Below are 13469 nucleotides of genomic sequence, written 5' to 3' on the forward strand. Positions count from 1 at the left end.
AAAGAGACAGCCCAGAAGGTGCACTGAGCAGGTGAGAGAAGAGGCACACCTCAGGAGGTGTGCTGGCTTCGCCACCCTGTGAAGTTGGCTAGGAATGGTTTCCCAGAAGCGGAAAAGGATGGATCACTTTGGATTTAACCTTGAGAAGAGGATGACCCTGAGGTGGAAATGAAGGCCTCCTGGGGGAGGAGGGACACATTCAGAGGGTTCTGAGCCTGTCTGTTCTTCAGAGAGACAGAGAGACAACATTTGCAGGACCTTATGAACCTACCTGTTACGGCCTGATGGGCCTGATGGGATTGATGGTGGGAAGTAGAGAGTTGAGCCTTCTTACTCCTGCCCTTGAAGTTTGCAATGCTGGGAAGCACATTAGAATCACCCACAGAGCTTTAGAAGAATACCCAGGCCTCAGCCCCAGTCCCTAGAGATTCTGATTTAATATGGGTGTGGAATGAGGCCTGGGCATCGTCCCAGAAAATTCCAATGTGCGGCCAAGTTTGAGAATTCCTGACCTAGCCCGTATGTGGCCAAGAAACAAGCACCCCTGGTCCCAGCCCCTGCTCCATCTGCCTCTGACTTCTCCTCTCCTAGAGTCCAGGCTCACCTTCTCAGGAGGTGCCCAAACCCAGCACCAGCTCACACCCACCTCTCCTTGCTACACTCAGAGCTGCAGGAAGATGGGATATGTGGGAGAGCACCTTGCAAATGCCTGGTCATTCCTCATCTGTCACACCCCGTTACTGCCACTCCCTGAGTACAAATTGCCCTCTGTTTGTCGGTAATGAGTTAGTGCCACTCCCCCACTAGACCTTCAGCTTCCCAAGGAACAGAATCATGACATCTGTGTCTCCTCTCCCTCTAGTTCAGAAACAGAGCTAGAAACAAAGAAAGCAAGCGATAAATAACTACCCACATTTCCTGTGGGCCAGGCACGATGCTAAGCCCCCTCAATGGGTTTTCTTCTTTCATCTCTGCAATAGCCAAGTATTATTGTCCCCATGTTAAAGATGAGACACTGAGGCTCAGGGGTTCCTGGAGGTGGTGCCTGGCTTCACGTCCCAGGACGGGGAGGTGCTGGCTTGGCTAAGAGGTCAGGAAGCTTCCCAGCAGGGACAGGGAATGCAGCAGTGTGCAGCGCTATGGTCCTTGATCTGGTGGGACTGCTTCCCTCAGCAGTCAGATTCCAGAGGTGACAAATAGGAAAGGATTTTCTTCTTTCCAGTCACTGCCTTTAGCTAGATTTGACTGAATCTCCCTTGACCATCCCTTACGGATATCTTCTTCAAATGTCCCCTCTTCAGGGAGGCTGCATGTGCCATTCCATTAACAAAATAGTCACCCTCCCTCCTTCCTTTCCGCTATCCTGCCACCTTTCTCTAAAGCAGTGCCCCCCAGAGTATGACCCTTGGGCCACTGCCAGCCCATAAATTGTTACCTGTCTATGACATGGTAAGTACAGAAATAGACAATAGGTATTTAGAAAAGGCCTGGTGCAGTGGCTCATGCCTGTAATACCAGCACTTTAGGAGGCTGAGGTGGGCAGATCATGAGGTCAGGAGTTCAAGACCAGCCTGGCCAACATGGTGAAACCTTGTCTCTACTAAAAATACAAAAATTAGCTGGGTGTGATGGCACACGCCTATAATCCCAGCTACTCAGGAGGCTGAGGCAGGAGAATCACTTGAACCCCGGAGGTGGAAGTTGCAGTGAGCCGAGATCGTGCCACTGCACTCCAGCCTGGGCTACAGAGTGAGACTCCATCTCAAAAAAAAAAAAAAAAAAAAAAAAGTATATAGTAATCTTTCCAGTAATTCATTTTAATTGTGTTTTTTTAAAGCATTGGTCCTCAACAAAATTGGACACTTAATAAGTGGTCCTCACCTCAAATAATTTGAGAAACACGGCTCAAAGTCCTTGTTGCCAATTGACAGATAGGCTTATTTGTGTTTGTTGTTCATCCTCTGCCTCCCCAACTCCACTGCCCACTCCACATGGCAAGGATTCACTCGGCTTTGTTCACTGCTGATTCCCTGGGCCTCAGTGTATATCTGATGAGTGAATGAACACATAAAGGAAGCAATCAACCTCAAGTAGATCCCATAACTTTCTGGTCATTTTTGGTTATTGAATCTGTGTCCGCCAGGTGCGGTGGTGTGCACCTGTACTCCCAGAACTTGGGAGGCTAAGGCAAGAAGATCGCTTGAGGCCAGGATTTTGAGGCTGCAGTGAGCTCTCATCACACTAGTGCACTCCAGCCTGGGCAGAAAACCAACACTTTGTCTCTAAAAACAAAAATAAAGAAAGAAACTCAATCCAATGTCCTTCAAAACACCAAGCTCACATCTAGTTTAAATCTCATCTTCTCCTGAAGCCCCACACTGCTTCCCTACTCAGAACAGCCTTGACTCACTGCTTGCCAGCAAGGTTTGAGGTTTGCGGAAAGCACATCTCACATAGGAGCATGAACACACAATCATCCTGCTGAAGAACTACGAAAGGACCCCTGCCCACTCTGCCTTCTCCCAGTGCAGCCTCTGGAGGGGATTGTGACCTGTCTCAGTCACTTGCTCCCTCTTCCCCCAACAGCCACCTCCTCCAGGATCAGAGGGCAGGGGGTGGCTTCAAGGAGGCAGAGATATTTTTAAAAAACTGGACATCTTCTGATGTGAGGAGGGGAGGCACCCAGGCCTCACTTTCTGAAGGCCTTTGCTGGAGGGACAGTCACTCCTAGGAGGTGGTGATGTCTGGCATGGCCAAGGTGGCCTAGTCTGCCTTGGTTCTGCCTATCGTCTTAACCTGGGCAACCCTCTGGCTCCAGCCTCCTCCTCCACCCATTTCTTGGCACCTTCTCAAAACCTTCCTTACAGGAAGGAACCAGCAAGGTCTTCCTGACTTTTTCTTATTGGGCCCTCCCCTCCACGGTTCTCAACCTCCCTCCTGGTACACCTGCCCCAGCTCCAGGCGAGGAGCAGGGTTGGCCTCTGTGTTCCCAGGGAAACAACTCTGGGTCCTCCCATGGTGGCCCCCATGACATGGGCCTGTAGGTGCTGTGGCCTGATGAGTTTCTGGACTGGGGCATGAATGCCAGTCTCTCCTAGTGCCTACAAGTGATTCTTTTGGGCCTTCCCCCAACTTGCATCTGTGGGGCAGCACACCCTTCCTCCCATGAGGTTCTGTGGCCCCCAGGGGACTGAGCCTGAGCTTCCTGCCCAGTTCCCTTTCCTCACATAGACTAGGAAGGGGGTTGGAGCACTGGGTGCTGGGTGGTAGAAGCAGAGCCAGTTCTGCCTCCTCTCAGAGGCCCTAAAAAAGACCTCTTCCATGATGCTGGTGACTCTCTTCAGACTGTGGCACCACAGTGTCCTCAGCTTTGTGTGGCCAACAGAAGTCCCCCTCAACAACCTGCCACATCCAGTCACACTTGGTGTCACGTTGAGAAACTTGGCCTTTATAGGTGATGGGGCAGGAGGGTGCTGCTAAAAACTTCAAACCGGGCAATGGTTTGAAAGAGCTCAGATCAGGTTAGAAAGAGCTCCCTCCAAAGGCAGCAGCAGCCAGCATGGAGGCAGAGACCTCACCATCCTCAGACAGGAATCCGGCTCCTCCTCTGGCCATGCCCCCCAACTACGTGATAAGGACTCTGCAAAGCCAAGGGGTCTAGCCTGCCAGAAGCCTGTGCCCACCTTCGAGACCACCCATCCCTGCCACCAGAGTGTCCAGTTTCAGAATTCCCTGCCAAATGGCCGTGAGCCCACATCCAGCACCTGTCTGGGCCTCTCCAGGGTCAGTCCTCCCAAGGGCAGACCACAGACCCAGGTCCAAGAAGCAGCCAATGCGGGGTTATTTGCAGAGTGTGAACAGGCTGGGGCAGCCACACACGTGTGGGTCAGAGCCAGGGTGGGCCATGAGCCAGAGGCTTCCATTTTTTCTCTTGCCCCAAGCCCTCTAGATGTTACAGTTTAGACCTGGGGCAGAGACACCTTTAAAATACTGGTTTCTTCACCTTGGAACCACCTGGTGAGCTTTAAAAACTAGTAGAGTCTGGGTCCCAGGCTCCCCCGTTCTGAGTTTATTGGTCCAAGGTGAGAAGTGAACTAGGGTCTTAAAGCTCCTCAGGTTCTCATGGGCAGCCAGGGTCGAGAGGTGCTGCTGTAGAGACAGTGCCATGATCCAGGTCAGAGAGAACAAAGGAAGAGAGGAGGGTCTGCTCTAGGCAGCGGGGAGAGGGGCTCCTGCATAGGTGAGTGGAGGCAGCCATGATGGAAGAGGGAACATGGGAAGCCTCTGTTTGGAGGACAGAGCTGCACATGTGGGGTTTAGGGTGTTTTTTGAGATATCCATGGGGAGATGTCTAGCAGGCAGGTGGATACGTGACCTGGATCTCAGTTCAGACTCCTGGGCCTGAGGTAGAGTTGGAATTACCAGCACATAAATGGTGGCTGAGGCCGTGAACTTGACTTTGAGCCAAGGGCATGTGGGCCCAAGAGGAGAACATCAGTTGTACCCCCAAACTCCATCCTCTGTCTGTCAATCCATTCCTCCATCCTAGGCCAAAGTCAGTTTAGCAGTAGAGGGGCCTCCATAATTTGGGGGACCAGAGTCCCTAATCAGTTGGTCTAGAGCAGGCTGGTTGTGGGGAGACCCTAACAACAATCTGCTCTTCTTTCCCTCCTGCTCCACCCTCACACCCTGCCCCACCCCATCCACCACCTGCCCCACCCGTGCCCTTCCTCCCCTCTCCTCCTCCCGCCTGCCCCCACTTTGCTTCGCCTGTCCCATCTCCCTCCTTGACAACCCCTCCCCCACCCCAAGGTGAAGGTCTGGTTCCAGAACCGCCGCACCAAGCAGAAGAAAGACCAGAGCAGAGACCTGGAGAAGCGGGCGTCCTCCTCAGCCTCCGAGGCCTTTGCCACCTCCAACATTCTGCGGCTACTGGAGCAGGGCCGGCTGCTCTCTGTGCCCAGGGCCCCCAGCCTCCTGGCGCTGACCCCTAGCCTGCCAGGCCTACCTGCCAGCCACAGGGGCACCTCCTTAGGTGACCCCAGGAACTCCTCCCCACGCCTCAACCCGCTGCCCTCGGCCTCGGCTTCCCCCCCGCTGCCGCCCCCTCTGCCAGCTGTCTGCTTTTCCTCAGCCCCACTGCTGGACCTGCCTGCCGGCTACGAACTGGGTTCCTCGGCCTTCGAGCCATACAGCTGGCTAGAACGGAAAGTGGGCAGCGCTGGCAGCGGCAAGAAAGCTAACACTTAAGACTCCTACCCTGTGACACTGAGTCCTGAGCACAGCACCTTCCCAGCCTCCTGTGCCCCAGCGGACTGCACTGAGCAGGCCCTGGAGAGGAGGGGCAGCAGCGATGCACTCCTCCCCACCTGCCCCCCAGCTCAGAGACTCAAGACCAAATGGCCTTGGTCCCGCAGCTTGTGTGCGTGAGTGGTGTGCGTGTGTGTGTCTCTCACTGAAATAAAAGGAAAACAATGACAAGAAGGGAAACAGCGCCCACAGCACAACTACTTACCCCTCAATCCCTTTTATCCCTCTTGTCACTGGAAGGGAAAATGGGCTTAGAGTCAGAGGGACCTCAGATGGGAGGGGGCAGAAACTGGGATTCTGGGGGTCAGGGCACTCACATGTGTGGGTCAGCAGGCACCTGACTCCCACTCAATAGAGGCCCATGGCACCAACACGAATTCTTTGGTTAAATGTTGCCCTTTACAAACCCTCTTTCAAACATAAAAAATACTTGAGAGAGGGAAACATTGTCACGTTGAAGAGGGTGAATGATGAAATGTGAGACCAGGTCGAGAGAGAGGGACAGAGGGCATCAAAGGTAAATGCAAGCAAGAGGCCAGGTGTTCAGAGTGGGCCTACCCATCACAGACTGCAACATGAAACCCTTTAGAATATATATACACACAGCCTGGCCAACACAGTGAAACCCCATCTCCACAAAAAATACAAGAACTAGCTGGGCGTGGTGGCAGGCACCTATAATCTCAGCCACTCAAGAGGCTGAGGCAGGAGAATTGCTTGAACGCAGGAGGCGGAGGCTGCAGTGAGCTGAAATCATGCCTCTGCACTCCAGCCTGACAACAGAGGGAGACTCTGTCTCAAAATATATATGTATATAATGTATATATTTTATATTGCTCAAACAATATAAAATTTTTAAAAGTTAAATAAGAGTCTTGCTCAAGACTCTTTTATTTAACTTTTTATTTTGTAGTAATTGTAGATTTACAGGAAGCTGCAGAGATAGGACAGAGAAGTTCCCTCCACTGGCAGGAACTCAATAGTATGAGACAGATAAGCTTCATCTTCCCTATCGTACAATATCAAAACCAGGAAATTGACATTGGTACCATGTGTGTGCATAGTGCCATGTCATTTTATAGATTCATGGACTCACCACTGCAATCCAGATGCAGACCTGTTCCACCACCACAAAGATCTTCCTCGTGCTGCTCCTTGGTGGTCGCACCCACCCCCGCCCTCCACAGGAGAGTCCTTTGAAAGGATGGGCATTACGAGACAGGAACCAGAGACCTGAAACGGGTCCTCAGGCGGGAGGATGCGGGGTCAGATTTTGACTCTGTGAACAGAAATAACAAGCACAGTCTCCTCCAGTCTGCTCTGAGAAACATAGTAGCCACTGCTTTGGTTTCAAATGGGCTGTCCTGAGTCACCTGGCGTGGGTGCTTGGGGACAGTGATCCCTAGACAAACATACTTCTGCCCTTCCCTCTGCTCAGTGGTATGGTTTGGGGAGGAGCTTAGAAATGCAGAAATCCTGAGTCTAGAATGAGGCATGGGGGTGACCGGAAGACCTTGGGTTGGGCAGGTCCAGCTACCACCCAGAGTCTACCCTGCCTTGCCCAGTGGACCTGTACCACACTCCACTCACCAGGAGAAACCACAACTCTTAGTTTCATGACACAAAGAGAGTTCTTGGGAAGCAGTGGTGAGGTCTCGGGTGGAACCCAGGCCAGGCTGTGCACATAGCTTGATTTATAACTCCAGGTATTTAGTTATACAATACAGGGACCTCTATTTTACTTTCTGACCTGGACTGGAAAGGTCAGGGCAGGCCTCTGCTGTACAGAACTCTGGAGGCGAATGTGAGAAGATGAGACCTGGTTCTACGATCAGATGGAGAGAGACCAGCCCTCGTTCTCAAGATCTCTCAATAATATGAGACAGACAGGCTTCAGGAGGCCCAGGTCTGTGGGTGGAGACACAGGCTCAGCTTTTGGGGGCTCACAGCCCAGTGGCAGGGACAAGAGAGGCCTCTCCTAAAGGGCATGACTTAGGAAAGAGGCTAGATGTTTAGTAAATCTTGGCTGCTAGAGAATCCAGAGAAGGCTTCATGTAGGAGGCAGCACTGAGGCTGACCAGGAAATAATTCTCTACAGATGTTCAAAAAGATGACGATGGAATTGTGGGGGGAAGAAGTATCCAGGTATAGTCAGGGCAAGGAGTGCAGGGTGAGGTCAGGTTGCGAGAACAGTGAAGAGAGGGCAGCCTGCCAGAAGTTGGGTGTGGAGAGACCAGAAAGAGCTGTGCTGAGGGACGAGTGTGGGAATGTTGACAGCACCTGAAGGTCCAGGGGGAGGAACTGAATTCACACAGTTTGGGGTTGGCGGGGAGGGACCGCCTAGCACAGAAGCAGGAAAAAGCCAGCCCTCCCCTCTTCTGCCCTTCTCCCTCCACATCCTGCAGCTCCCAGGTGACCAGGGCCCCTCCCAGACCTGCACAACTCAGTGTGGGGAAAGCTTGGGAGCCAGAGCCCAAGACTTCCTTGTTTACTGTCAACCTAGAGAAGGAGGAGAGGGAGGGGAGAGGAGGGGGGAGGGGTGGCCGCAGGGAAGGCTGAGTGGCTCTCTCCAGCTCCAGCTGGACCTGAGGTCTCAGAGCTGCCACCAGCAGCAGGCTCAGGCACTGGGCTCCCAGCCGGGCACTGCACCATGGCCATGGAGATAGACAGCAGGCCTGGGGGGCTCCCCGGCAGTGGCTGCAACCTAGGCGCAGCCCGAGAGCACATGCAGGCGGTCACCCGAAACTACATCACCCACCCCCGTGTCAGTGAGTAGCCCCTCCACCGTGGTGGGTGAGGTCAGGGTGGGGAGCTGGGGTGGGCTGCCAGATTCCCTGGCTCTGATTCTTGCCTCAGAAAAGGAGAAGGACCCAAAACCTGGGGAGACTTGGAGGGCTCTCTGTCCAGCAGAGTGACACCATGGGGCCACCTAGACCAGGGGCCACCTCTGCAGGTGAGGGGTTGCAGGTCCCCAGCCCAGCCTACCCTAGAAGAGAGCGCTGGGGAATAGCTGTCATCAGCCCAATCCTGCCGTAACACCCCAAGTCCAGAGACAGCTTCCAGTTGCCCCTGAGAGTAGGGTGTGCTGTGCACCTGCTCTTGTGTAAACGTGCCTGTGTGAGGAGTGTGCACCCAAGCACTCAGCGTGAGGCGGGGTGTGATTAAGTGTACTTGGAGTGGCGTGTGTGGCAGTGTAGAGTGTCAGCACTCTCAGCCTGAGGAAATAGGTGCCTTGTGTGTGTCACATCAATGGGTGCATGTTGTGTTCTGCTCCCGACTGGGGAGGTGCCTGTGTGCATAAGCAGGTGGGAGCATGTGTCTAGGGGGTACTCCCACCTTCACTTGGGGTAAGGAAATGTGTGACAGCATGCTTATGCACTCAGGGCAAAGGTGTGTGTGTGTGCACTTAGGTGTGATGTACGTGTGTGCATGTGCGCTTACGGAGAGCACGTGTGTATGTGTTCCGGCAGGGTCATATATCTGAGTATGGTGAGAGTGTGTACAGCTAGGATAAGAACGAGTATCCAGGTTTGAGGCATGGAAGTGTCCACAGGCGCTGGGATGTACCGTTGTCAATTTCAGAGGGGAGGCCCTACGTGTGGCTCCTGTGCCTGTCCTGCAAGGGTGGCCAAGATGTCTGGGGCAAGGTCCAGAGGACCAAAGGGAACCCCTGCATCTCCTTGTCCAAGGTCACTCTCTCTGGCCTGGTGAATTCTTAGGCCGCCCTGCTCACTGGAGTAAACCAGTGTGGCCCGCCACAGCTATGCAGAGCCAGAGGCTCCTAACAGGGAGTGTGATGTGAGGCGAAGTGAGCCTGACACAGCCACCCCACCTCCCTCTGTTCCTCTGTTACTATCCAGGCCAGGAGAGGAGGTGACGTGAACTCAGAGGGTAGCTGAGGGGTGAAATCAGAGCAAAGGGGCCCAGGGGCGCATGGGAGGAGAGTCCTGGGGTGTGGGGCACCTCCTGAGGCCTGAGGCAGGTGCTGAGGGTGGAGCACATTCCAGCGAAGAAGAAATGGTGAGAATGGGGTGGGTCAGATTTCTCAAGGAAGGCCTGTAGGCCCTGCCCCATGGAGGCTGGGGGAGGATAGGAGGTCAAGATTCTCCCTAGACCAAAGTTAGGGTCACCTAGGCCCAAAAATATGCAGTGACTGGGCCCCCTTGGGTCCAGAGCCCAGGCCTGAAGCCCTAAGCTAGGATGTGTGACTCTTGCCAGTCTGTTGTGATGAGCCCCACTCCCTGCAGGCAGTCTCTCCTCCCTGTGGGCACTGGGGAGCTGCTGGGTGCCGAGAGTGGTGTGTGATCTGCACCTTCATGCTCTGCTTTCCTTCTTCCTGGAATGTGCCCCCACCTCCTGATGCCCAGGGACCCTATAGATAACATCTAACCCCACACTCCTCTGGGCAGGATGGCCCAAGCCTGGAGCCACCTCCTGTCAGCTCCTTCCCACCCAGCCCCTTATTTATAGTCAACATTCCCTGGAGATTCTGACCCAGGCTGGAACCCAGGGGTGGCAGTGTCCCCGCCGCCACCCCATTTGCATGCCTCCCTCGATGCTGGCTGTATATGGCCTCCACCCAGGAAAATGTGTTCACATCCAACAACCCAACAGGGACCCAGAGCAAAGGTCAGTGCAGGGGAGCCCCTCTAGGCTCTGCTCCCTGCCAGCACCTTTACTTTTGCTGCCTATCAAGTGTCTTCACAGGATGCACCGGACCAGCCTCAGCCCAGCCCAGATGCCCTCCCACCCCCCGGGGCATGCTCAGATTCCTCGGTGTGTCCCTTCATCCGCAGTGTCTGCCAATCCCCTCCCCACCCCACTCGCTTCCTCCTCAGGCTCTGAGGGTGGGAGGGGTGGAGGGGGTTCTCCCTGGGGCCTGTGGACAGGCGCAGGGCTAGCAAGAGTTTGAAAATTTAGGGCTGCACCCTCAGTACACTGGAGGCAGGGGTGCTCTGTCCCTCTCCGCCTGTCTGCCCCCCAGCCTGGCCTCCTACCCTGGGTCTGTAAGCACTCCCAGACAGGAGAACTCTGGCAGAAAAGCTGGGGAGGGGGGCGCTAAGGGCAAGGAGGCCCCAGGGCTCGCTCAGCCATGGGTGGAGATGAGTCCAGGTGACTTAAGAGGCATTCCCTTCCCTGGGCAGGTGGGCTAAAGAGGCCTGAGACTTTAAGGGTGATTTCACTGCAGGGGCTGAGAGAGGACTGGCCAGAAAGGAGGAGACACCAGAAAGGGTGGAGGAGCTAGAATTGTTCCCCAAGGGCCTTGGCTCCCAGCCAGGGAGGAGGTATCCTGGAGCTTTATCTGTCTGGGCAGAAGATGTTGGGCTTGGCAGGTGGAGGTGCCCAGCAGGAGCAAAGGTCAGGAAGGACAAGCTGGCAGCCTGGTTGGAGGGATGAAGCCAGGTCAGATCCCCGCAGATCCCCCAGGAGCTTGAGTGCCAAACCACTGGCTTTGCTTCCCCGCCTCGGTTTCCTCAACTGGAAGAGGAAAGAGTTACACGGAGAGAGTCCCAACAAGCAGGGTCTTGGGCTGAAGAGCCCTCAGCTTCCAGCCCCTGCCCTCCCTCCCCTAATCCCTCCAGGGGGATCGGGGAGGAGGTGCGGGACCTGCTGCCCTGGGCTTGCCCCCACCCCGGCCTCACGCATGGGCGCCTGTCTCAGCCCTCTCCCAGGACGCTGCAGGTGTGGCTGGGCCAGCGCTAATTAGTGGGCCGCGCGGGAGCCCCGCTGAGCCTTTGACAGAAAAGGCGGTAGGGAGGTGGGGGCAGGGAGGCGCTCCACCAGCCAGAAGTCCGGAGCACAACCCAAAGTGTCAGCTAGGACAATGGAGAGGGGGTGGGCCGGGCAGCTGGAGGGAGTGTCGGCAAAGTCTCTGGAAGGCCCATGGAAGGAGCGCCCCTCTGCCTGTGGCAATGCACCCGCTTCCTTCTCCAGGGTCCAGGCGAACATCCCAGGGTTACAGAGTGGCCATAATTGCTGAGCGCCGCAGGATACCGTCCTGAACTGCGGCGCGTCCTACGAGAAACTAGCCCATTTTCTGGGCCTCGTTTTGCCACTCCATGCAAGGGACATATGGAGGTGGAGGCTGCAGTATACAAACAAAAGGACCGGCTTGCAGTCAAGGACACCTCTGTTGCTCAGCCCCCATTTTGGCTGTGTCCAAACCAAACAGCCTAGAGGAAAAGATCAGGCTGGCCTAACAGCGGAGGGGCAGAGCTCTAAGACATCTGAGGGGAGAGATATCATCCCTCTAGGGTCCCTGTCTATAGTACTGTGGGACAGCAATGGGGAGAGGACTCAGTGGGCTGCAGTAGTCAGTCAGGGGCAAGACCTTGAAGGATGTGCATAGTCCAGTGCTGAACAGAAACAGCCGCATAAGTGGATTATCTGCAATGAAGGGTCCAGGCTATGAAGCGATGTGTTCACGCAGAGCCAGGCCTGGAAGCTGCCAGAAACCCAGGAAGGCAACTCACAGCTGAGGCTGATGTGCTAAGATGTTGAGCTTTGATATCTCACCCTGATCACCCGAGTGGCCTGGCCGGGGAAGGCATCTGACTCCCAGAGGGCCTGCGGCAAGTACTTTGCAGCTGCCTCTAGGCCTCTTCCAGCCCAGCCCCTCCTCCAGAGGGAAGGGCTGTGTGGATCCCCTAATCCTCTGTCCCCCATCACCACTCTGGTGCTGCCCCCACTCCCAGGTGGAGCTGCTGGATGTCAGAGTTAATGGGGATTCTACATGACAGGGGTTGTGAAGTGGGGGAGCAGCTGTGAAGGAAGGGAGGAAGTTGAAAGACTTGTCTCCAGAGGCGGTGGAATTAGAAATGATTCCCTGGACTTTTCTGGTCCTTGGGCCCCATCCCCTCCCACACCCCCACCTCCCTATCCAGCCCACCCACCCTGCATCTTTTCATCACTGCTTTCTTCCCCCAGCGCAGCCCTTTGGCAGGTGTGGCATGCCAGATGCCAGCTCTCCCTGGGGCTTATAAAGATGAGGGTCTCTCCTGCCTGCTCCGCATTCCCCTGCTTGCACAATCCGCTAGCGGTCCAGACAGTCTGATCCAAACACCATGTGGGTGTGGGAGTGCTGTGGCTGTTCAGAGGATTTTTTTTATTGGTGGGAAGGGTAATGCCCAAGCCTCTGTTTCCTACCCTTTCTCGTTGAGGAGTCTTCCTACGCCCAACAACCCCTTAGCCCAGTGCATCCTCTTTCTCTTCTACTCTTTGCCTTTTCAGGAAGTATGACTGGTGCTACGGGTGCAACCCTTTAGGCTGGACAATAGGACTCTCATTTGGTTTGGAGGCTTGGGAAGGTCAGGAGGGGACACACAATGGTTCCGATGTGGAAAGCATGGGAAGGAGCAGATGGGGTCAGTTAACATAATCCATCCGCAAACATTTCTTTTTCTTCCTTTCTCCTTCCTCCCTTCCTCCCTTCCTTCCTTCCTTCCTTCCTTCCTCTCTCTCTCTCTCTCTTTCTTTCTTTCTTTCTTTTTTTTTTTTTTTTTTTTGAGATGGAGTCTGGCTCTGTCGCCCAGGCTGGAGTGCAGTGGCCGGATCTCAGCTCACTGCAAGTCTGCCTCCCGGGTTTAAGCCATTCTCCTGTCTCAGCCTCCGGAGTAGCTGGGACTACAGGCGCCCACCGCGCCCACCACCTCGCCTGGCTAGTTTTTTGTACTTTTTAGTAGAGACGGGGTTTCACCGTGTTAGCCAGGATGGTCTCGATCTCCTGACCTCGTGATCCGCCCGTCTCAGCCTCCCAAAGTGCTGGGATTACAGGCTTGAGCCACCGCGCCCGGCCTTCCTTTCTTTCTTTCTTTCTTTTCTTTCTTTCTTTCTTTCTTTCTTTCTTTCTTTCTTTCTTTCTTTCTTTCTTTCTTTCCTTCCTTCCTTCCTTCCTTCCTTCCTTCCTTCCTTCCTTCCTTCCTTCCTTCTTCTTTCTTTCTTTCTTTCTTTCTTTCTTTCTTTCTTTCTTTCTTTCTTTCTTTCTTTCTTTCTTTCTTTCTTTCTTTTTCTTTCTTTCTTGACAGGATCTTACTCTGTCATCCAGGCTGGAGTGCAGTAATAGCGTGATAGAGCTCACTGCAGCCTCAACCTCCCTGGGCTCAGATGATCCTCCCACCTCAGCCTCCTGAGAGCTAGGACTACAGACATGTTCCTCCGTG

At 54.5% G+C, this 13469-nt stretch overlaps 2 protein-coding genes and 1 pseudogene across 2 annotated transcripts in view; 2 read left to right on the forward strand and 1 right to left on the reverse strand.

Moving 5' to 3' along the window:
• VAX2 (ventral anterior homeobox 2) overlaps positions 1–5484 on the forward strand; it is a 33622-nt gene extending 28138 nt beyond the window's left edge. The window contains exon 3 of the mRNA XM_007970303.3: positions 4813–5484. Coding sequence (XP_007968494.1) covers positions 4813–5250 — 438 coding nt within the window. The 3' untranslated portion in view covers positions 5251–5484. The remainder of the gene's footprint in view (positions 1–4812) is intronic.
• LOC119627472 (small nucleolar RNA U13) lies at positions 2389–2501 on the reverse strand (annotated as a pseudogene).
• Positions 5485–7864: 2380 nt separating the features above from the next.
• The window catches only part of ATP6V1B1 (ATPase H+ transporting V1 subunit B1), a 29802-nt gene continuing 24197 nt past the window's right edge, over positions 7865–13469 (forward strand). Inside the window, exon 1 of the mRNA XM_007970306.3 lies at positions 7865–8078. Within this exon, the coding sequence (XP_007968497.1) occupies positions 7961–8078 (118 nt within the window). The 5' untranslated portion in view covers positions 7865–7960. The remainder of the gene's footprint in view (positions 8079–13469) is intronic.

This window comes from Chlorocebus sabaeus, chromosome 14 (genome assembly GCF_047675955.1).
Source record: "Chlorocebus sabaeus isolate Y175 chromosome 14, mChlSab1.0.hap1, whole genome shotgun sequence".
In the NCBI taxonomy this organism is placed as follows: Eukaryota; Metazoa; Chordata; class Mammalia; order Primates; family Cercopithecidae; genus Chlorocebus; species Chlorocebus sabaeus.